General features: G+C 57.0%; 1 protein-coding gene across 1 annotated transcript in view; it reads left to right on the top strand.

Annotated features, from left to right (window-relative positions):
• The window catches only part of HTT (huntingtin), a 200,139-nt gene that overhangs the window by 125,958 nt on the left and 51,303 nt on the right, over window positions 1–22,878 (top strand). Inside the window, 10 exon segments of the mRNA XM_029061948.2 lie at window positions 3,440–3,619; window positions 5,033–5,209; window positions 6,147–6,223; window positions 7,874–8,012; window positions 9,976–10,101; window positions 11,398–11,614; window positions 12,387–12,532; window positions 15,612–15,789; window positions 17,720–17,815; window positions 22,144–22,322. Of these exon segments, the coding sequence (XP_028917781.1) occupies window positions 3,440–3,619; window positions 5,033–5,209; window positions 6,147–6,223; window positions 7,874–8,012; window positions 9,976–10,101; window positions 11,398–11,614; window positions 12,387–12,532; window positions 15,612–15,789; window positions 17,720–17,815; window positions 22,144–22,322 (1,515 nt within the window).

The raw sequence follows: 22,878 nt of genomic DNA, 5'->3' as shown, positions 1-22,878 counted from the left end.
AATGGCCTCTCCCGGGAGTCGGGGAGACGCCTCGGGGTGACGCCGGACCAGGAGTCCCAACTTTCCACTCAGCGGCGTCGAGCGCCATCTCACACACGTAGAAGGGATGGAGAGAAGAGAAAAACTGAAAATAATGATGGCGGTATTCGTTAAGCGCTTACTATGTGCGGAGCACCGTTCTGAGCGCTGGGGGAGATACGGGGTCATCGGGTTGGCCCACGGGAGGCTCCCTCTGCTCCCTCTCTGCCCCCCGCCTTCACTTCCCCTCAGCTCAGCCCCCTTTCCCTCCGCTCCTCCCCCCCCCCCTTCCCCTCCCCTCGGCACTCTGCTCATTTGGATGGATTATTTATGACCCTATTTATTTTGTTCATGAGGCGTCCACCCCCTTCATTCTATTTATCGTGATTACGTTGTCGCGTTTATGTCCGTCTTTCTCCCCCGATTAGACCGTGAGCCCGTCGTTGGGCGGGGACGATCTCTATCTGTTGCCGAATTGTCCATTCCGAGCGGTTAGTACAGTGCTCTGCACATAGTAAGCGCTCAATGAGTACGGTTGAATGAATGACTGAAGACGAGGTAACTGAGGCACAGAGAATAATAATAATGTTGGTATTTGTTAAGCGCTTACTATGTGCAGAGCACTGTTCTTATCGCTGGGGGAGATACAGGGTCGTCGGGTCGTCCCACGTGAGGCTCCCGGTCTTCATCCCCATTTTCCAGATGCAGTCACTGAGGCCCAGAGAAGTGAAGTGACTTGCCCAAAGTCACACAGCTGACAAGCGGCGGAGCCGGGATTAGCACCCACGACCTCTGACTCCCAAGCCCGGCCTCTTGCCACTGAGCCCCGCTGTTTCTCTAGAGAAAGGCTTTTTTTTTGTCCTTCTTGGCCTTCTGAAGGGGCGCAGATTCCATTTTAATAGGTTTAGTACGCGGCATCAGTTTCGCCCTCTGGTTTTCCCGAGCGCTGCCACGTTACCTATATCATTTTGTCCTCAGGACACGAGAAGCAGCGTGGCTCGGTGGCAAGAGCCCGGGCTTAGGAGTCAGAGGTCGTGGGTTCTAATGCCGGCCCCGCCAACCGTCAGCTGGGTGACTTTGGGCAAGTCACTTCGCTTCTCGGTGCCTCAGTTCCCTCATCTCTAAAATGGGGATTAAGACTTTGAGCCCAAATGGGAGGACCCACCTGATGGCCCTGTATCTCCCCCAGCGCTTAGAACAGTGAACGGCACATAGTAAGTGCTTAACAATTACCGACATAATTATCCTGTCTTAAATCGGGAGAGGCAGGGATCGTTTCCCTTTTGCAGGTGGAGATGGCCAGGCTTAGAGAAGCAGCGTGGCTCAGTGGAAAGAGCACGGGCTTTGGAGTCAGAGGTCGCGGGTTCCAATCCCGGCTCGGCCACTTGTCGGCTGGGTGACTTTGGGCGAGTCACTTCACTTCTCGGTGCCTCAGTTCCCTCATCTGTAAAATGGGGATTAAGACCGTGAGCCCCTCGTGGGACAACCCGATGACCCTGTATCTCCCCCAGCGCTTAGAACGGTGCTCGGCACGTAGTAAGCGCTGAACAGATACCGACATCATTATTAGAGAGGCAGAATGCCCAGGCAGGTGGGGGGCCAAACCGGGCTCAGCCTCCCGATCTTCCGCCTCAGTGACCCACTAAGACCATCCTCCCTCTCTGTGAAAATTGCCCCGTCCCCTGAATTTCCTCATCAGTAGCGTGAAGTGAACCGAGACGTCGTATTCTCCCAACGGAAGGACAAGTTCACCTGAAACGGTTTTCACCGTAGTAAAATTAACTCCGCCTGGACGCCCTTTATCCAAGATGATTTTAATTTCACAAATAGTTTTAGGTACGGCTGGACCGTGTGTCCTGCCCCTTCGCCAATCCTAAAACTGTTGTCTCGTCAGCAGATAGTTCTCTCCGTGCTCAGCTTAAAATATTTGGGAAACGGATAGAAATAAAGTCATTTTTTAAAGAGCTTTTTTTTTTTTTTTTTTTTTAAAAAAAAAAAGATTCCATTTAAATAGTTGTTGAATGTTGACAGCGACTGGGAGTCTAAGACGGTGTACCGGTTATTGCTTCCTCAATAGGATGATTTTAATGGGAAAAATTGGAAGCAAACTTGTTTGAAAATGAAGTCACTGGGCAGGGATCGTCTCTATCTGTTGCCGAATCGTCCATCCCAAGCGCTTAGTACAGTGCTCTGCGCATAGTAAGCGCTCAATAAATACTATTGAATGAAGTCGAATGTTATTAGAAAGGGACTATTAATAGAAATAAATGTGCCCGTGATAAAATAGTTGTGCTAAATAGCGAGGGGGCTTTGAACTTTGGTTCGTGAGTTAGTCGTAATCGCAGTTTTGGTATTTTGTTGTTAAGCGCTTAATATGTACTAAGCGGTGGGGTAGGTATAAGACCACGAGGTGCCACCTAGGGCTCACAGTCTAAGTAGGAGCGAGAACAGATCTTGAATCCCCATGATACACGTGAGGGAACTGAGGGACGGAGAAGCGAAGTGACTCTCCCGAGGTCACACAGTAGACGAGCGGCCGAGCTGGGATTAGAACCCACGACCTCCGACTCCCGGGCCCGGGCTCTTCCCACTAGGCCATGCCGCTTCTGAAATTACCAGCCAGGATTGGCGGGTGGGCGCTCGTTCCCGTTCTGAGTAGAGGAAAACTAAGAGAAGCAGCGTGGCTCAGGGGAAAGAGCCCGGACTTGGGAGTCAGAGGTCATGGGTTCAAATCCCGGCTCCGCCACCTGTCAGCTGTGTGACTTTGGGCCACTCACTCATCTTCTCTGGGCCTCAGTTCCCTCGTCTGTAAAATGGGGGTGAAGACCGTGAGCCCCGTGAGGGACAACCTGATCACCCTGTATCCTCCCGGTGCCTAGAACGGGGCTGTGCACACAGTGAGTGCTTGACAAACCAACCCTATTATTCTGTGTGCCTCAGTGACCTCATCTGGAAAAATGGGGATGAAAATAATGTGAGCCCCACGTGGGACGATCTGATTCCCCTGGATCTACTCCAGCGCTTAGAACAGTGCTCTGCACGTAGCAGGCGCTTAACGAATACCGTAATACCACAAACGTGATGGACAGGTGGACGCCCGTTCCCGTTCTGAGTAGAGGAAAACTAAGAGAAGCAGCGTGGCTCAGGGGATAGAGCCCGGGCTGGGGAGTCAGAGGTCGTGGGTTCGAATGCCGGCTCCACCCCCTGTCAGCTGCGTGACTGTGGGCAAGGCACTTCACTTCTCTGGGCCTCGGTGACCTCGTCTGTAAAATAGGGATTAAAACCGTGAGCCCCACGTGGGCCAACCTGATGACCCCGTGTCTACCCCGGCGCTTAGACCAGTGCTCTGCGCATAGTAAGCGCTTAACAGAGAGCGACGTTATTATTAAAAACGGTTGCGCTCCCTTGCTCTCTTCGTCAGTGTCAGAACTTGCACGATTCCGAACACCTCACCTGGCTCATCGTCAACCACGTCCAGGATCTGATCAGCCTGTCCCACGAGCCTCCGGTGCAGGACTTTATCAGTGCCGTTCACAGGAACTCCGCTGCCAGCGGTCTCTTCATCCAGGCCATCCAGTCCCGCTGTGAGAACCTGGCGACCGTAAGTGGCCCGCGGCACCTTCCCAGCCCAACCCGAAGGGTCGATCTCGGCGTGGACGCCCGGGGTGGGGATATCTCCGTCGTCCTCCCTCCCGCCCTCTTCCCTTCCCTTTTGTAAAAACGGGGATAAGCGGATCCCGACTGACCGGCCGCCTCGGAGAGGGGGATAATCTCTTTGAGAGGAGGATTAGACCGTGAGCCCGTCATTGGGCAGGGATTGTCTCTACCAGTTGCCCAGTTGTCCATCGCAAGCGCTTAGTACGGTGCTCTGCACATAGTAAGCGCTCAATAAATGCTACTGAATGAATAAGAGGCCTTCCCGGACTCAGCTTCCCCTTTTCCCTCTGCTCCCTCTCTGCCCCCCCTTCACTTCCCCTCAGCTAAGCCCCCTTTCCCTCTGCTCCTCCCCCTCTCCCTTCCCCTCCCCTCAGCACTGTGCTCGTTTGTATATATTATTTATGACCCTCTTTATTTTGTTAATGAGGCGTCCATCCCCTTCATTCTGTTTATCGTGATTACGTTGTCTCGTTTTTGTCCCTCTTTCTCCCCCGATTAGACCGTGAGCCCGTCGTTGGGCGGGGACGGTCTCTATCTGTTGCCGAACTGTCCATTCCGAGCGCTTAGTACAGTGCTCTGCACGTAGCGCTTAATGAATGCTGTTGAATGAATGGATGAATTCGTATATATCTTATTATCCTATTTATTTTGTTAATGAGGTGTCCGTCCCCTTGATTCTGTTCGTCGTGACGACGTTGTCTCGTTTTCGTCCGTCTCCCCCGATTAGACCGTGAGCCCGTCACTGGGCGGGGATTGTCTCTATCTGTCGCCGAACTGTCCATTCCAAGCGCTCAGTCCAGTGCTCTGCACATCGTAAGCGCTCAATAAATGCCGTTGAATGAATTCGTATATATTATCCTATTTATTTGGTTAACGAGATGTTCATCCCCTTGATCCTGTTTATCGTGATTAAGTTGTCTTTTGTCCGTCCGTCTCCCCCGATTAGACTGTGAGCCTGTCCGTGGGCAGGGACGGTCTCTCTCTGTTGCCGAATTGTCCATTCCAAGCGCTCAGTCCAGCGCTCTGCACACAGTCAGCGCTCAATGAATACTACTGAATGAATCCGTGCATATTATCCTATTTATTTTGTAAACGAGATGTTCATCCCCTTGATTCTGTTTATCGTGATTAAGCTGTGTTGTTTTTGTCCGTCCGTCTCCCCCGGTTAGACCGTGAGCCCGTCGTCGGGCCGGGATGGTCTCTTTCTGTTGCCCAGTTGTCCATTCCAAGCGCTCAGTCCAGTGCTCTGCACATAGTAAGCGCTCAGCGAATACTATTGAATGAATGAATGAATGAATGAATTAATGAAGAAGCGCTCTCCCTCCTCTTCCTCCTCCCCTTCTTCTCCACCGTCCAGCCCACCATGCTGAAGAAGACCTTACAGTGCCTGGAGGGGATCCACCTGAGCCAGTCGGGCGCGGTGCTCACGCTCTACGTGGACAAGCTGTTGGGCAGCCCCTTCCGCGTGCTGGCTCGCATGGTCGACACGCTCGCTTGTCGTCGAGTGGAAATGCTTTTGGCCGCAACCTTACAGGTACCGGAGACGCCGTCGCGACCGCCGGCTCCCTTCGCCTCCCGGCGCGGTCGTTGCGGCGGGGGATTTTTTGGATCGCGGGCGTATTTAGAGAAGCAGGGCGGCTCCGTGGCGGGAGCCCGGGCCCGGGGGTCCGAGGTCATGGGTTCGAGTCCCAGCTCCGCCCTTGTCAGCTGGGTGACGGTGGGCGAGTCACCCTTCACTTCTCTGGGCCTCAGTGACCTCTTCTGGAAAATGGGGATGAAGACCGGGAGCCCCACGGGGGACAACCCGATGAGATGACCCCGTATCTCCCCCAGCGCTTAGAACGGCGCCCGGCACGTTGTAAGCGCTTAACGGATACCGGCGTTATTATTATTATTATTATTATATTCGCCCTCCTGGGCAACCGGTCACATGCAGGGACCGACCGGGCCGACGAACCCTCTCGTGTAACGCTCTGCCGAGCGCTCGTCAGTAATAAACGTGAATACTGAATAATAATGATCAGTACTGATTATACTGGTATTTTTTGGCGCTTACTACGTGCCGAGCGCTCACCTGAGCTGTGGGGCAGGTGCACGCAAATCAGGTTGGCCGCAGTCCCCGTCTCCCATGGGGCTCGCGGTCTTCATCCCCGTTTTCCAGACGAGGGACCTGAGGCAGAGAGAAGGGGAGTGTCTTGCCCGGGGCCACGCAGCAGACGGGTGGCGGGGCCGGGCTTAGAACCCGTGACTTCCTGTCGCCCGGGCCCGGGTTCTAACCGCTGCACCGTGCTGCTCATCCCGGGAGGCGCTCAGTCAGTCCCACCGATGGATTCTCGTGGGTTTGGAGGGCACGTCACACGTGGGGCTCGGTCGGGTTCTGCCTTGGACGATGTCGTGCGGGCTGCTGGGTTCTTTTCCGGGCGAGGCGGACGTTCTTCTTCACGGTCGTCTTATTTCCTTGTCTCCTCCAGAGCAGCGTCGCCCAGTTACCCGTGGAAGAACTGGATAGGATTCAGGAATACCTTCAAAGCAATGGATTAGCACAGAGGTAATAATAATAATAATAATAATAATAATGACGGTGGTATTTGTTAAGCGCTTACTATGTGCCAAGCACTGTTCTGAGCGCTGGAGAGGTCATGGGTTCGAATCCCGGCTCTGCCAGCTGCCAGCCGGGTGACTGTGGGGGCGAGTCACTTCACTGGGCCTCAGTTCCCTCATCTCTAAAATGGGGATGAAGACCGGGAGCCTCCCGTGGGACGACCCGATGACCCCGTAGCTCCCCCAGCGCTTCGAACGGTGCTCTGCACGTAGGAAGCGCTTACCAGATACCGACATTATTATTACATCTGGGGAAGGAAGCTCTTCCCAATAGATTCCCAAACAGAGACTACTGTAAAGGAGGCCGTCGGTTTTTCTAAATGGTCTCCGCTGTTCGGGGGGTGACTTCTTCATCTGATCTTTTAGGAGGTTCAGGGTTCAACCGTCGTGACGCCTCCGGGAAGCCCTCCCTGACTAAGCTCCCGCTTTCCTCTTCTCCCGCTCCCCCCTGCGTCGCCCCGACCTCTTCCTTTTCTTCCGTCGCCCCTCGCGGCCCCGCCGCGCTTAGGTCCCCATCCGTCATTTGTATCAACGTCGGTCTCCCCCCCCCAGCTGTAGACCGTCCGTGGGCGGGGGACGGGGGCGTCCCTCGTTGTACCGTCCTCTCCCAAGCGCTTAGCACAGTGCTCGGCACCCAGTGAGCGCTCAATAAAGACGAGCGAAGGCGCGAACGACGTCGCTGAAATCTGCCCTCTCCTCTCCCTCCCAGCGGCCGCCACTTTAAACCAAGCGCTCGGCCCCGCCTCGACGGAGCGAAGCAGCGTGACGGAAAGAGCCCGGGCTTAGGCGGCGGGGGTCGTGGGTTCTAATCCCGTCCCCGCCGCTTGGGGCAAGCCCCGATTAGACCGTGAGCCCGTCACTGGGCGGGGGGGGGTCCCCGGCCGTCGCCGAACCGTCCGTTCCTAGCGATGAGTACGGTGCCCTGCGCGTAGTAATACAGATCCTGTTGTATTGTATTAAGTCACTTGACTACTCTGTGCCTCAGTGACCTCTTCTGGAAAATGGGGATGAAGACCGTGAGCCCCACGGGGGACAACCTGCTGGCCCTGCATCTCCCCCAACGCTTAGAACGGTGTTCGGCGCATAGTAGGCGCCTAACAGATACCGGCATTATTACCGTGCATCGGCCTCCCGCGCCGACCTCCCGCTCTCCTGTCTCTCCCCTCTCCCGTCCCTAACTCCGCTCTCCTGACCGCGTCGTGTTTCTACAGAACCGTGAGGTCCGTGTTAGACCGTGCTCCCCGGAGGGCTCAGTACAGTGATCCGCGCAGAGGAAGCGCTCGGTAAAACGCGACACCGCGTGACCGATCAACGTGGCTCGGTGGAAGGAGCCCGGGCTTGGGAGGCCGAGGTCATGGGTTCGAATGCCGGCTCCGCCGCTCGTCAGCTGTGTGACTGCGGGCGAGTCGCTTCGCTTCTCTGCGCCTCGGTTCCCTCATCTGTCAAATGGGGACGAAGACCGGGAGCCTCACGGGGGACGACCCGATGACCCCGGGGTCCCCCCCCAGCGCTTAGAACGGTGCTCTGCCCGTAGTGAGCGCTTAACGGATACCGACATTATTATTATCCATTCTTTCCCGCCCCTCTGTCCTTTCAGACACCAAAGGCTCTACTCCCTGCTGGACAGGTTCCGTCGCACGATCGCCCCGGAGACGGTCAGCCCGCCGCCTCTCCTTACCTCGCACCCCCTGGACGGGAAGCAGCGGTTGACCCTCGAGACCCTAAATCCCGACAAAGTAAGTGAATCGGACGTCTCCCGAGCGCCAGTGGGTCAGTCGGTGGTATTGACGGAGCGCCCCCGGGGGGCGGACCACTGTCCCGAGCGCCTGGGAGACCGCAGCGCAACAGAAACGTTCCCCTGCCCACAACAGGCTTGGGAAGCGGCGCGGCTCAGTGGAGGGAGCCCGGGCTTGGGTGTCGGAGGTCACGGGTTCGAATCCCGGCCACGCCACCTCAGCTGGGTGGCCGTGGGCGAGTCGCTTCACTTCCCTGGGCCTCGGTTCCCTCATCCGCAAACTGGGGATGAAGACCGTGAGCCTCACGCGGGACAACCCGATTACCCGGGTAGCTACCCCAGCGGTGAGGACAGTGCTCCGCACGTAGTAAGTGCTTCACAGATAATAATCATAATGGTATTCGTGCCGAGCACTGTTCCAGGCGCTGGGGCGGATACCGGGCGATCGGGTTGTCCCAAGTGGGGCTCGCGGTTTTCGTCCCCGTTTTGCAGACGAGGTAACTGAGGCGCAGAGAAACGAAGCGACTCGCCCGAAGTCACGCGGTTGACGAGTGGCAGAGGTGGGATTAGAACCCATGACTTCTGACTTCCAAAGCCCGGGCCCTTTCCGCTGAGCCCAACGTTATCATTATCATTATAATTAACATCGGTAGCGTTACTGTTAACAACTGCTGACACGTAACCATCAACTTTACTAGCATGACATTATCATCATCACGATTATCGTTTCTGGAAGGAACCCGTGGGCGAGGAAGGAATGACCTAAGGCGCTCAGTAGATACGACTGACTGACTGACGTTCAACAGATACCGTGACATGAGACGGACAGTGCAGGCGGGCGGTGGTTTGGAGAGTCTTTCCCTCGGGCCCGGGGCGCGGGCAGGGCTGCTCGTCGCCTCCCGCTTCTTCCCGCCGAGGGAGCGGAGGCTGGACGGCCCCGGAGGAGGGCTGGGAATTAAGCTACCCGAAATGGGAATGGTTTTCAAATCCTCCGCTACTTGGAAGGGGTGTCAGATTCCCCTCCCTCCCCATTCTGGGGGACAGGTCACTTCTCGGGGCCTCCGTTAGATGGGGATGAAGTCGGCGAGGCCTTCATTTCTCGGTGCCTCGGTCACCTCCTCTGTAGAATGGGGATGAAGACTTCTCACTCAAGGCTTCGAGGCCGTCCGTCCCCTCGCCCCCTCCTCCCTCTCCTCCCTCCTCTCTCTCCGCCGCCCGCCCCGCCCGCCCCGCTCCTCCGCCGCCCGCCTCCTCGCCGTCCCCCGGTCACGCCCGTCACGCCGTCGACCCCGGGGCCGCGTCCCCCCGCGGTCCCCGAACGCCCTCCCTCCTCGCCTCCGACGATCTCGCTCTCTTCCCCTCTTCAAGATCCCTACTTAAAGCTCACCTCCTCCGAGAGGCCTTCCCACACTGAGCTCCCCCCTCTTTCCCTCTGCTCCCTCTACCCCTCCCTTCACCTCTCCGCAGCTAAACCCTCTTCTCCCCCCTTTCCCTCCGCTCTCCGCCTCTCCCGTCCCACCCCCTCGGCACCGTACTCGTCCGCTCGACCGTCTGTACCTTCGTCGCCCTATTTATTTCGTCAGTGAGATGTACATCTCCCCGATTCTATTTATTTGCCATCGTTTTAATGAGACGTCCGTCCCCTCGACTCCGTCTATCGCCGTCGGTCTCGTCCGTCCGTCTCCCCCGATGGGACCGTGAGCCCGTCAGAGGGCGGGGACCGTCTCTGTCCGTTGCCGACTTGTCCGTTCCGAGCGCTTAGTACAGGGCTCTGCGCGTAGTAAGCGCTCAATAAATACTGTCGAATGAATGAACCGGTGAGTGGTGAGCTTGTATCGAGCCCAGCGCTTAAAACGGGGGCTGGTACCTAGTGAGCGCTTCCCAGATGCCGTCTGTCCCTCCCGCCTCTCCGGAAACAAAGCGATCTGCCGGCCCCCTTGACCGCGGTGGTTTTCGCCCTCCAGGACTGGTACGTGTCCCTGGTCCGCTCCCAGTGCTGCTGCACCGAGTCGGACTCGGCGCTGCCGGAAGGCGCCGAGCTGGTCAGCGGGGTCCCGCCCGGCGAGCTCAGCTCGTTCATGCTCAGCAAGGTGAGTGCCCGGAAGCCTGAAGGAGTCGTTCGATGCTGTTCATCGAGCGCCTGCTGTGTGCAGAGCACTGGACTGAGCGCTCGGAATGGACGACCGGGCGACAGAGACCGTCCCCGCCCAGTGACGGGCTCACGGTCTGATCGGGGGAGTCGGCAAAAAAAACAGAACAACTTAATGACGATAAATAGAATGAAGGGGGATGGACGCCTCGTTAACAAAATAAATAGGGTAATAGATAATCTATACAGTGAGCAGAGAGCCGAGGGGAGGGGAAGGGAGGGGGGGAGGAGCAGGGGGAAAGGGGGCTTAGCTGAGGGGAGGGGAAGGGGGGGAAGGGAGAGGGAGCAGAGGGAAAAGGGAAAAAAAAAGGATCGTGGCTTCCGTTCTCTGCGGACTCTTAGGAGCGATGTGTCCCCGTCGGAGACCCGCCGAACCTTCCCCCGCCAGGGGAGGACTCGCGCGTGAGGCGGAGGGAAGTGTTTTCCCCAATTACCGCCCCGGCCCTGGCGGCCAGTCGATCGATCGGCGGTATTTGCCCAGTGCCGCCTCCGTGCCCTCGGGAGAGTCTGCCGTTCGTTCATTCGATGGTGTTTATTGAGCGCCTGCCGTGTGCAGAGCACTGTACTGAGCGCTTGGGGAGTACAGTTCAACCAATAGAGATCGTCCCGGCCCACGGCGGGCTCGCAGTTTAGAAGGGGGGGGGGGGGACACGGACATCGAAAGAAGTAAAGAGGCCTCAGCAGCATCGTTATAAATAGGTAGATTTATAGGTCTATGCACGTCGTTAATAAAATAAACAGAATTATAAATACGTGTGCATATATATATATACAGGTGCTGTGGGGAGGGGGATAGAGTAGAGGGAGGGAGTCAGGGCGACGGGGAGGGGAGGAGGAGCGGAGGGAAAGGGGGCTCGGTCCGGGAAGGCCCCCCCGGAGGAGGCGAGCTCTCGGTAGGGTTTCGAGGAGGGGAGAAGAGCGAGTCCGGCGGAGGCGAGGAGGGAGGGCCTTCCGGGACGGCGGGGGGACGGGGCCCGGGGGTCGACGGCGGGACGGCCGAGACCGGGGGACGGCGAGGAGGCGGGCGGCGGAGGAGCGGGGCGGGCGGGGCGGGCGGGGGAGAGAGAGGAGGGAGGGGAGGTAGGAGGGGGCGAGGGGACGGACGGCTTTAAAGCCAAGAGCGAGGAGTTTCTGCTCGATACGGCGGCGGGATAGTTCTAGCTCGGGCCAAAGGAGGGACAGCTTCCGTTCTTGGAAACCTGATGGGTCTTCCGCTCCACCCTCCTCGGGATTTCAGGACTTCAACCTAAGCCTCTTGGCTCCCTGCTTAAGCCTGGGCATGAACGAGATGTCCGGGGAACGGAAGAAGAGCGGCCTCTTCGAAACGGCCCGCGCAGTGACCCTGGGTCACGTGTCGCGCATCGTGAGCCAGTTTCCCGCGGGCCATCGAGTCTTTGAGCCCCTGCAGCCCGTGGAGATTTCAGCCTACTGGAGTGACCTGGCCGACCTCTTTGGTAACGAGAAGCTCGGGAGGGCCGTTCTGGGGGGGATTTGGCTTTTCTGCGCGCTCTAGGAGAAGCGGCGTGGCTCAGTGGAAAGAGCCCGGGCTTAGGGGTCAGCGGTCACGGATTCTAATCCCATCTCCGCCGCTTGTCAGCTGTGTGACCTGGGGCAAGTCACTTAACTTCTGTGTGGCTCGGTTCCCTCCTCTGTAAAATGGGGGTGAAGCCTGGGAGCCTCCCGTGGGACGGCCTGATTCCCCTGTCTCTCCCCCGGCGCTTAGAACAGTGCCGTGCACCTAGTAAGCGCTTAACGAAAGCCAACATTGTTATCATCATTATTAATAAATGCTATCTTGCTGCGCTCTGCGCCGGCAAAGCGAAATAGCACGATGCAGTGTAGGCTCCCATCCTGGGGAAGCGGCGTGGCTCAGGGGAAAGAGCCCGGGCTCGGGAGTCAGAGGTCGCGGGTTCGACTCCCGGCTCTGCCACTCGGCAGCTGTGGGACCGCGGGCGAGTCGCCTCGCTTCTCTGTGCCTCGCTTACCTCATCTGTAAAACGGGAATTGACCGTGAGCCTCCCGTGGGACCACCTGATGACCCCGTATCTCCCCCAGCGCTTAGGACGGTGCTCGGCCCCTAATAGGCGCTTAACAGACGCCAGCGTTAGCGTCGTCATCTTCTCGCAGTGGTCGGCACCTAGTAAGCGCTTAACAGCCGCCGTGAATATTATTATTTGGCCTCAGGGTAGGGTTCCCGCAGAACCTTTGGATTCTCCTCTGTTCCAGGGAACGTGGGTCTGTATCAGTCAATGAACACGGTCGCGCGGGCGCTGGCCCAGTACCTCGTGCTGCTCTCCAGACTTCCCGCCCATCTGCAGCTTCCCCCGGAGAAGGAGGCGGACAGTCTGAAATTCGTGGTGTTGACGCTTGAGGTAAGAGGGGCGGCCCCGGCGGGGAGCTGCCCCCGGGAGGAGTCCGGTGCGGCGGGTCCGAACGCGGGGCTGGCGGTCCGGAGGTCACGGGTTCTAATCCCGGCAGGAAGCGCCCGTCCGCCGGGCGGGTCGGTCCACCTCCCTGGGCCTCAGCCGTAAAACGGGGATCGAGACCGGGAGCCCCACGTGGGCCGGCGACTGCGTCCGACCCGCTTTGCTGGGGATGATGATGAGGTTGGTATTCGTGAAGCGCTTCCTACGTTGCCGAGCACCGTTCTAAGCGCCGGGGGAGACGCGGGGGAATCGGGTCGTCCCACGTGGGGCTCACGGTCTTCGTCCCCATTTTACAGATGAGGGAACTGAGAAGCAGCGTGGCTCAGTGGAAAGAGCACGGGCTTTGGAGCCAGGGCTCGTGAGTTCGAATCCCAGCTCTGCCACTTGTCGGCTGTGTGACCGTGGGCGAGTCACTTCACTTCTCCGTGCCTCAGTTCCCTCATCTGGAAAATGGGGATTAAGACCGTGAGCCCCACGTGGGACGACCTGATTTCCCTCTGTCTACCCCAGCGCTTAGAAGGGTGCTCGGCACATAGTAAGCGCTTAACAAATACCAACATTATTATTATTATTATTATTAACTGAGGCACCGAGAAGAGAAGCGACTTGCCCGAAGTCCCACAGCTGACGAGTGGCCCAGCCGGGATTCGAACCCATGACCTCTGACTCCGAAGCCCGTGCTCTTTCCACTGAGCCCCGGCGCTTAATACAGTGCCTGGCACATAGTAAGCGCCTAACAGATGCCATTATTACTCCTGTTAGCGTTTCCCCTATCTGTAGGCATTTCAATGTCTGTCTCTCCCTCTGGGCCGTAAACTCCTGTGGGCAGGCGTCCTGCCTTACCGACTTCAGCGTATTGTAGCCTCCCAAGCGTTTAGTACAGTAGTCCGCGCACGTAGTAGATGCCATAAATCTCTGTGCCGTAAAGATGCCGTAGAGAAGCAGCGTGGCTCAGTGGAAAGAGCCCGGGCTTGGGAGTCAGAGGCCCTGGGTTCGAATCCCAGCGCTGCCACTCGGCGGCTGTGGGACTGTGGGCGAGTCACTTCACTTCTCTGGGCCTCAGTGACCTCATCTGGAAAATGGGGATGAAGACCGTGAGCCCCACGTGGGACGACCCGCCTCCCCTGTGTCTACCCCAGCGCTTGGAACAGGGCTCTGCACGTAGTAAGCGCTTAACAAATACCAACGTGAATAAATTGATGGGCTTTAGGGACCACTGTTACGAGACATCGACGGGTTTCGGTCTCTCTGTCTACCCCAGCGCTTAGGACAGTACCTGGCACGTAAACGTGACGATGATATTTCTTAAAGCGCGTACTACGTGTCCAGGACTGTGCTGAGGTCCGGGGTGGATGTGAGCCGATCAGGTTGGACACGGTCCCTGTCCCAACGTGGGGCATTAATCCCCATTTTACAGAGGCGCTAACCGAGCTGCAGAGAAGTGAAGTGACTGGCCCAAGGTCACACAGCAGACCAGTGGCAGAACTGAGATTAGAATCCAGGTCTTCGGACTCTCGGGCCCAGGTTCTTTCCGCTGAGCCACGCTGTTCCCCAACTCCGCCATCGCTTACTCTCCCAAGCGCTCAGTCCCGGGTTTGGCACACAGGGAAGCAGCGTGGCTCGGTGGAAAGAGCCCGGGCTTGGGAGTCAGAGGTGGTGGGTTCGAATCCCCCCTCGGCCACTCGTCAGCTGGGCGACCGTGGGCAAGCCACTTTGCTTCTCTGGGCCTCCGTGACCTCATCTCTAATATGGGGATTTAAGACTGAGCCTCACGCGGGACAACCCGATGACCCTGGATCTCCCCCAGCTCTGCACATACATAGGAAGCGCTTAACAGGTACCAACGTTATCATTATTATTAAGCGTTCGATAAATATGATCGATCGTGTCCTGAACAACGTCCAGGTCCGTGCTCTGTCCACTAGGCCGTGCGGCTTCACCTCGGTGCTCATTGTAAGCGCTTAACAGATACCATTTTAAAAAAAGAAAGTGGGACCGTCTGCCTCCCCCTGACCTCTCAGGGCTGCCGGGAGGGTAAGATTAGGAAACTGATCCGTAAGTGCTCCGGTTGAGTAAAGGCACCGTTATAATAACGATAATGATAATAATAATGATAATGATGCTGTTTGTTAGGCGCTTACTACGTGCAGGGCACTGTTCTGAGCGCTGGGGCAGATACTCCAGTCACTTCGCTTCTCTGGGCCTCAGTTCCCTCATCTGGAAAATGGAGATGAAGACCGTGAGCCTCACGTGGGACGACCCGATGACCCCGGATCTCCCCCAGTGCTGAGAACGGTGCTCTGCACCCAGTAAGCGCTTAACAGATACCAACGGTATTATCCCCATTTTCCGGATGAGGTCACCGAGGCCCAGAGAAGCGAAGATACTCGCCCAAAGTCACGCCGCTGACAGGCGGCGGAGCCTGGATTAGAACCAGTGACCTCTGACTCCTAAGCCCGGGCTCTTTCCCCCTGAGCCCCGCTGCTTCTCAGGAGCGTGAGCCCCCTGCGGGGCAGGGACTGTGCCCAACCTGATTAGCTCGTGTCTTCCCCAGTGGTTAGAACGGTGCTTGGCACATAGTAAGCGCTTAACACAGAGAAGCAGCGTGGCTCAGTGGAAAGAGCCCGGGCTTGGGAGTCAGCGCTCACGGGTTCGTATCCCGGCTCTGCCGCTTGGCGGCTGAGGGACCGTGGGCGAGTCACTTCGCTTCTCTGGGCCTCAGTTCCCTCATCTGGAAAACGGGGATGAAGACAGTGAGCCTCACGTGGGACAACCCGATTCCCCCGGGTCTCCCCCAGCGCTCAGAACGGTGCTCGGCACATAGTAAGCGCTTGACAGGTACCGACGTCATCGTTATTGTAGAACAGTGCTCGGCACATAGTAAGCGCTTAACAAAAAGCAACATTATTGTCAACGGGGACTCTATTGTTTTTTTCTCGCTCCCTCCCCTCTCTCCCTCCTCTCCCTCCCTCTCTTTCTTCCCCTCTCCCCCTCCTCCTCCTCCCCCTCTCCTCTGGCCTCCCAGGGTCTGTCGTGGCACATAATCCACGAGCAGATCCCCCTGAGTGTCGACCTGCAGGCCGCTCTGGACTGCTGCTGCCTGACTCTGCAGCTGCCCGGGCTCTGGAGCTTAATATCCTCAGCCGACTACGTAACCTACGCTTGCTCCCTCATTCACTGCGTCAGATTTCTCATCGAAGCGAGTGAGTACCGTCGAAATTCACGGAGGGGAAGACCTCCCGTGTCTAGAGCGGTGCGGCAGACACGTTCCCCGCCCCCGACCGGCTTAGAGTCTAGAGAGGGAGACGGACGGTAATCTAGATGCGGGAATTACGGATACGGGGCAAAGCGGATGGGGGAAGAGCAGAGGGAGCGGGGCAGGGTGACGCAGAAGGGAGGAAAAGCGGGGTTTAGTCCGGGAAGGCCTCTCGGAGGAGATGGGCCTGCAGTGAGACCTCCTGTGCGCAGAGCACTGTACTAAGCACTCGGGGGAGTTCAGCGCGACGGACGCACGAAGGGAGGGCGTTCCAGGCCGCAGGCGGGCGAGAGGTCGATGGCGAGAGAGACGAGATGGAGGTGAGTCGGAATCACAGAAGCGAAGCGTTGGGGCCGGGTTGGAGAAGCAGCGGAAGGAGCCCGGGCTTGGGAGTCGGAGGTCGTGGGTTCGAATCCCAGCTCTGCCATTCGTCAGCCGTGGGACTGTGGGCGAGTCACTTCACTTCTCTGGGCCTCAGTGACCTCATCTGGAAAATGGGGATTAGCTGGGAGCCTCACGTGGGACCACCCGACGACCCCGTATCTCCCCCGGCGCTTAGAACGGTGCTCGGCACCTAGTGAGCGCTTAACGAGTACCAACGTTAGTAGTAGTAGTAGTAGTAGAAGAGTAGCACGTTGAGGTAGGAGGGGGCAGGGGGATTGATTGCTTTAAAGCCGGTGGAGAGGAGTTTCTCTTTGGTGGGGAGGAGGAGGGGCGGCCTCTGGAAATTCTTGAGGACGGGGGAAACGTGGAACGGTTTGGTAGAAAAAGGATCCGGGCAGCAGAGGGAAGTAGGGACTGGAGTGGGGAGAGGCGGGAGGCCGGGAGGTTGGCGAGGAGGCTGATGCAGTAATCAAGGAGGGAGAGGTGCTTGGATTAATAATAATAATAATAATAACGTTGGTTTTTGTTAAGCGCTTACTATGTGCAGAGCACTGTTCTAAGCGCCGGGGGTGATACGGGGTCATCAGGTCGTCCCACGGGAGGCTCACGGTCTTCATCCCCGTTTTCCAGATGAGGGAACTGAGGCCCAGAGAAGTGAAGTGACTTGCCCAAGGTCACACAGCTGACTAGCGACAGAGTTGGAATTAGAATAATAATAATAATGTTGGTATTTGTTAAGCGCTTGCTATGTGCAGAGCGCTGATCTAAGCGTTGGAGTAGATACAGAGTCGTCAGGTTGTCCCACAGGAGGCTCACAGTTAATCCCCGTTGTACAGATGAGGTAACTGAGGCGCAGAGAAGTGAAGTGACTCGCCCACAGTCACACAGCTGACGTGGCAGAGAGGGGGTTCAAACCCATGACCGCTGACTCCCAAGCCCGGGCTCTTCCCACTGAGCCACGCTGCTTCTCATCGACACGGCAGCAGAGCGCATGGAGTGGAAAGGGTGGATTTTAGCGACGTTGCGGCGGTCGGACCGACAGGATTTAGTGATGGACTGAATACGTGGGTTGAATGAGAGAGAGGGGGCGAGGGTGCCCGCCCAGGTTACGGGCTCGTGAGGCGGGAAGGACGGTGGTGCCGTCTACAGTGACGGGAGATCGGGGGAAGGTCAGGGTTTGGGTGGGAAGATGCGCGCTGGGACACGTACAAGATCATCACGGCCCACACAGGGCTCCCAGTCTCTGTGGGAGGGAGGACAGGAATGGAATCCCCGTCTTGCTTTTGAGAAGCGAATCCCGGAGAAGTAAAATGACCTACCCAAGGTGACACCGCCGGTAAGCGGCAGACCCGGGATTAGAAAGTTCTGCCTTCCCACCAGGCCCCTGCCCTTTCCACCGGGCCACGCTGCTGCTCCTCCTCGTGTTGCTTTTGTGACAGCCTGAAGAATTCTTCCTGTGCATTGAGAAATCCTCCTCCCCTCTTTGATTTCAGTTGCGGTGGAACCTGGGGACCAACTTCTAAGCCCCGAAAGAAGAAAGAACGCTTCCAGAGGAGGCGGTGAGGACCAGGTGGATTCCGTCGCACCCAGTGAGTACCCACGTGGCCTGGAACCCCCGGCGGCTCGTCTCCCGCCTCTAGGAATCGCTGTCCTCAGCTGCAAGTCTGGTAGCTGAGGGCGCTTTGTCAAAAGCTCCTCAGCCTTGGCTTCCAAGCCGTCCATCTCCTGGCCCCCTCCTCCCTCCCCTCCCTCCTCTGCTCCTCCACCGCGGCCCGCACGCTCCGCTCCTCCGCCTCCTCGCCGTCCCCCGTCCTCGCCCGGCCCGCCGTCGACCCCCGGCCCGCGTCCTCCCGCCGTCCCGGAACGCCCGCCCTCCTCACCACCGCCAAACTCGCTCTCTTCCCCTCTTCGAAGCCCTCCCGAGAGCTCACCTCCTCCGGGAGGCCTTCCCGGACTGAGCCCCCCTCCTTCTCAGCTCCCCCTCCCTTCCGCGTCACCTCAACTCGCTCTCTTTGCCCTTCCTCCCGACCCGCAGCACTGACCTGTTATATGTGTGTATCTATAATTCTATTTATGTTGATCCCCGGTCACTTGTTTCGATGCATATGTATCTACAGTTCTATGTACGTTGATGTCTGTGAATTTATTCAAATGGGGATGAAGACTGTGAGCCTCCCGTGGGGACAACCCGATGACCCTGTATCTCCCCCAGCGCTTAGAGCAGTGCTCTGCACGTAGTAAGCGCTTAACAAATACCAGCGTTGTTATTATTTATTCTGATGTCTGTCTCCTCTCTTCTAGACTGTGAGCCCGTCGTGGGCGGGGATTGTCTCTTTATTGCCGAGTTGTACTTTCCAAGCGCTTAATAAAGTGCTCTGCACACAGTAAGCGCTCGATAAATACGATTGAATGAATGATGGGCGAGAACTAATTCTGCCAGGGTGGGTGCCGGGCCGAACCTCGGATGGCACTCCTTTATCGCGCTTCCACGGGCCCCTCGGCCACGGGCGTCCGATTTAGCCCACCGCAGCTAGGCCCTATCTCTCCGGCCACGGCCTGCCCCCGGTCCCCTCGGCCAAAGCCGCTGCGGTCCCCCGTCCTCCAGGCCCCGTCTCTTGGAAGGGACTGAGCCTTTTTCGTTCTGCTTCAATTTTCATCCCTTTTTCATCAGTTTTCATCAGAGGAGAAGCAGCGTGGCTCAGTGGAAAGAGCCCGGGCTTGGGAGTCAGAGGTCATGGGTTCGAATGCGGGCTCTGCCACTCGGCAGCTGGGGGACTGTGGGCGAGTCACGTCACTTCTCTGGGCCTCAGTGACCGCGTCTGTCAAATGGAGATGAAGACTGTGAGCCTCACGTGGGACAACCCGATGACCGTGTATCTCCCCCAGCGCTTAGAACAGTGTTTGGCGCACAGTAAGAGCTTAACAAATACCAGCATTATCATTATTATTATTATTATTGTTATCCGCTTCCAGAACGAGGAACTGGACCCCCCCTAACTAGTTCCATAGTGCCTCAGGTACCTCATCTGTAAAAGTGGGGATTAAAAACTGTGAGCCCCACGTGGGACAATCTGATGACCCCGTATCCACCCCAGCGCTTAGAACAGTGCTCTGCATGTAGTAAGTGCTTAACAAATACTATAATTATTAATTACTGTTCCATAGGGAGGCAGGATCAAGGATCCACTTCCGATCCGAGCAGAAACAGGTGAAACCCGGAGTGAAACGAAAGAACCTCAGTTCCTTCTGAGGAGAAACAGAGAGCCTTCTCTCTGGGGGTTTCCTCTCACTCCTTGTAAAACACCCAAAAAAATGAGTTTTGTCTCTTTTTGAGGGAGGTTGGTCTGGTTTGCGGGTGCCTGGGCTTTTATCCTTCATTCAGTAATATTTATTGAGCGCTTACTATGTGCAGAGCACTGTACTTGGCGCTTGGAATGGACAGTTTGGCAACAGACAGAGACAATCCCTGCGCAATGACGGGCTCACAATCTAAGCGGGGGAGACGGACGGCAGAGCGAAACAGAATGAATCAAAAACTAGACAACGTCATCACAGTAAATAGAATGAAGGGGATGGACACCTCATTAACAAAGTAAATAGGGTAATAAATAATATGTACAAATGAGCACAGTGCTGAGGGGAGGGGAGGGGGAAGAGCAGAGGGTGGAAGGGGGAGGGAAAGGAAGGGGGAGCAGAGAGAAAGGGGGCTCAGCTGAGGGGAGGGGAAGGGAGAGAGCGCTCTTTGGGAGGCTCTATTAAGTGCTTCCTGTGCGCAGAACGCTGTACTGAACGCTGAGCCGACTCACCTCAAGAACCATTTGCAGGATGCCCCTGATTCGCTGAGGAACACTTCGAGTCTTCTCGAATGTTTTAACCCGGTGTGTGGGTGTGGTTTCTTTAACTTTCTGATGATTTGGGAAATTCGGGTTTTTTGGGGGGGCATTTCTTAAGCACTTACTATGTTCCAGATACTCTACTGAGCGCTGAGGTAGATGCAGAGAACCAGGTTGGACACAGTCCATGCCCCACATGGGGTTGACGGTCTTATTCCCTATTTTACGTATGAGGGAGCCGAGTCCCAGAGAAGTGAACGATTTGCCCCAGGTGACACAACAGGCCACCGGCGGAGCCGGAATTCGAACGCAAGTCCTTCTGAGTGCCAGAGCCAAGCTCTAACCGCCAGGCCACGCGACGCCTGTGTGTCCGTCTCCCTAAGTATGTTTACGGGATGGTCAGTGTCGTTTGGCTTCGAGAACCGTTCACCTCTCGGTCAGTCAGTGGTACTTCTTGAGGGCTTGTTCATTCATTCAGTCGTATTTATTGAGCGCTTACTGGGTGCAGAGCGCCGTACTAAACGCTTGGAGTGTATAACTGGGCAACGGGTAGAGACGATCCCTGCCCAACGACGGGCTTCCCCGCAGAGCACCGTATTAAGCACTTGGGAAGGGTAGGAACTTGGTGATCCCTTCCCTCGAGGAGCTGCCAATTCAGAGCGGGGGGACGGACGTCATTAACTCCCGCTCGAGAATTACGAGGGTGGGCAGTTTCGAGGAGAACCCTCCAAGTCCAGGTTGAAAGAACATTAGTCCAGCACCCAAACATTTCATTCATTCATTCATTCATTCATTCAATAGTATTTATTTGAGCGCTTACTACGTGCAGAGCACTGTACTGAGCACATGGAATGGACAGTTTGGCAACAGATAGAGACCATCCCCGCCCATTGACGGGCGGTGTAATCGGGGGTGGCAGACGGATAAAAACAAAACAACTTAATCGCGATAAATAGAATGAAGGGGACGGACACCTCATTAACCAAATAAATAGGGTCATAAATAATCTATCCAAATGAGCACGGTGCTGAGGGGAGGGAAAGCGAGAAGGGGAGGAGCAGAGGGAAAGGGGCCTTAGCTGAGCTCCACCCACGCCCTTGGAGAACTCCTGTGTCCCCAAACCGTTTGATTGATCGTCTGACGACTGATTGATTAAGACTTGTAAGGATCTCCCTCTTCCCACAATTGTCGTTCCAAGTGCATCCGTTTCTTAGCTCTCATCCGTTCATTCATTCGATAGTATTTATCGAGCGCTTACTATGTGCGGAGCACTGGACTGAGCGCTTGGACTGGACAATTCGGCAGCAGAGAGAGACCGTCCCTGCCCACCGACGGGCTCACGGTCTAAGCGGGGCCTCTGAGACACCTTCCCTGACTCAACCCCTCGTTTCCCCACCCCTGTAGTTCGTTCATATGTACCGAGCGCTTACGGTGTGCAGAACACCGTACACAGGGCTTGAGCGCTGTACTAAACGCCTTAGCGGGGCTTAGTGGAAAAAGCCCGGGCTGGGGAGTCACGGGTCACGGGTTCTAATCCCGGCTCTGCCTCTCGTCAGCTGGGTGACTTTGGGCAAGTCACTTCGCTTCTCTGGGCCTTAGTGACCTCATCTGGAAAATGGGGATGAAGACTGGGAGCCCCAGGTCGGGCAACCTGATGACCTTGTGTCTCCCCCGGCGCTTAGAGCGGTGCTTGGCACGTAGTAAGCGCTTAATGAGTACCAACATCGTTATTAGCATTATTACCAGGTTGGCAGCGGGACGTGGCAGTGCGTCCAGCGGGCTGTCGGTGTTCCCCGGCCCGCTCCGGCCTCCTCTCGTAATAATAATAGTGTTGGTATTTGTTAAGCGCTTGCTCTGAGCCAAGCGCTGTTCGAAGCGCCGGGGGAGAGACAAGGTCATCAGGTTGTCCCAGCTGGGGCTCACAGTCAGATGAGGCCCAGAGAAGTGAAGTGACTCGCCCACAGTCACACGGCTGGCAGGTGGCGGAGGCGGGATTCGAACCCGTGACGTCCGACTCCCCAGCCCGGGCTCTTTCCACTGAGCCGCGCTGCCTCCCTTCTCATCCGCTCCCTCCTGCCCTTCAGATCCCAGGTACGTTAGAGCTGCTTGCGAGATGGTGGCGGAGATGGTGGAGTCTCTCCAGTCCATGCTGGCTCTGGGGCACAAGAGGAACGGCAGCGTCCCCGCTTTCCTCACTCCGCTGCTGAAGAACATCGTCGTGAGCTTGGCCCGCTTGCCTCTGGTGAACAGCTACACCAGGCGCGTGATAAGAGAAAAGGAAAGTACCGCCGCTGGTGAGTCCGTCCGGGGTCTGTCCGTCTGTGGGAGGGCACGCGGGGGGGAGGCGGGCGGGGGGGGGGGGGGGCTTGGCAGTCCATTCAGTAATTCGGTCGTTCGGTCGTATTTATTGAGCGCTTACTAGGTGCGGAGCACTGGACTAAGCGCTAGGAATCTTAAAGCTCACCTCCTCCAAGAGGCCTTCCCACACTGAGCTCCCCTTTTCCCTCTTCTCTCTCTACCCCCCCTTTCACCTCTCCGCAGCTCAACCCTCTTCTCCCCCCCTCTCCCTCCGCTCCTCCGCCTCTCCCGTCCCCTCCCCTCGGCACCGTACTCGTCCGCTCGACCGTCTGTATCTTCGTCGCCCCTAATTTATTTTGTTTAACGAGAGTACTCGCCCCGATTCTATTTATTTGCCATCGTCTTAATGAGACGTCCTTCCCCTCGACTCTGTCTGTCGCCATCGTCCTCGTCCGTCCGTCTCCCCCGATCAGACCGTGAGCCCGACAGAGGGCGGGGACCGTCTCTGTCTGGTACCGATC

This window comes from Ornithorhynchus anatinus, chromosome 4 (genome assembly GCF_004115215.2).
Source record: "Ornithorhynchus anatinus isolate Pmale09 chromosome 4, mOrnAna1.pri.v4, whole genome shotgun sequence".
NCBI classification, from domain to species: domain Eukaryota; kingdom Metazoa; phylum Chordata; class Mammalia; order Monotremata; family Ornithorhynchidae; genus Ornithorhynchus; species Ornithorhynchus anatinus.
The sequence above is the reverse complement of the archived record's forward strand: the minus strand, read 5'-3'. Positions and strand labels throughout refer to the sequence as shown.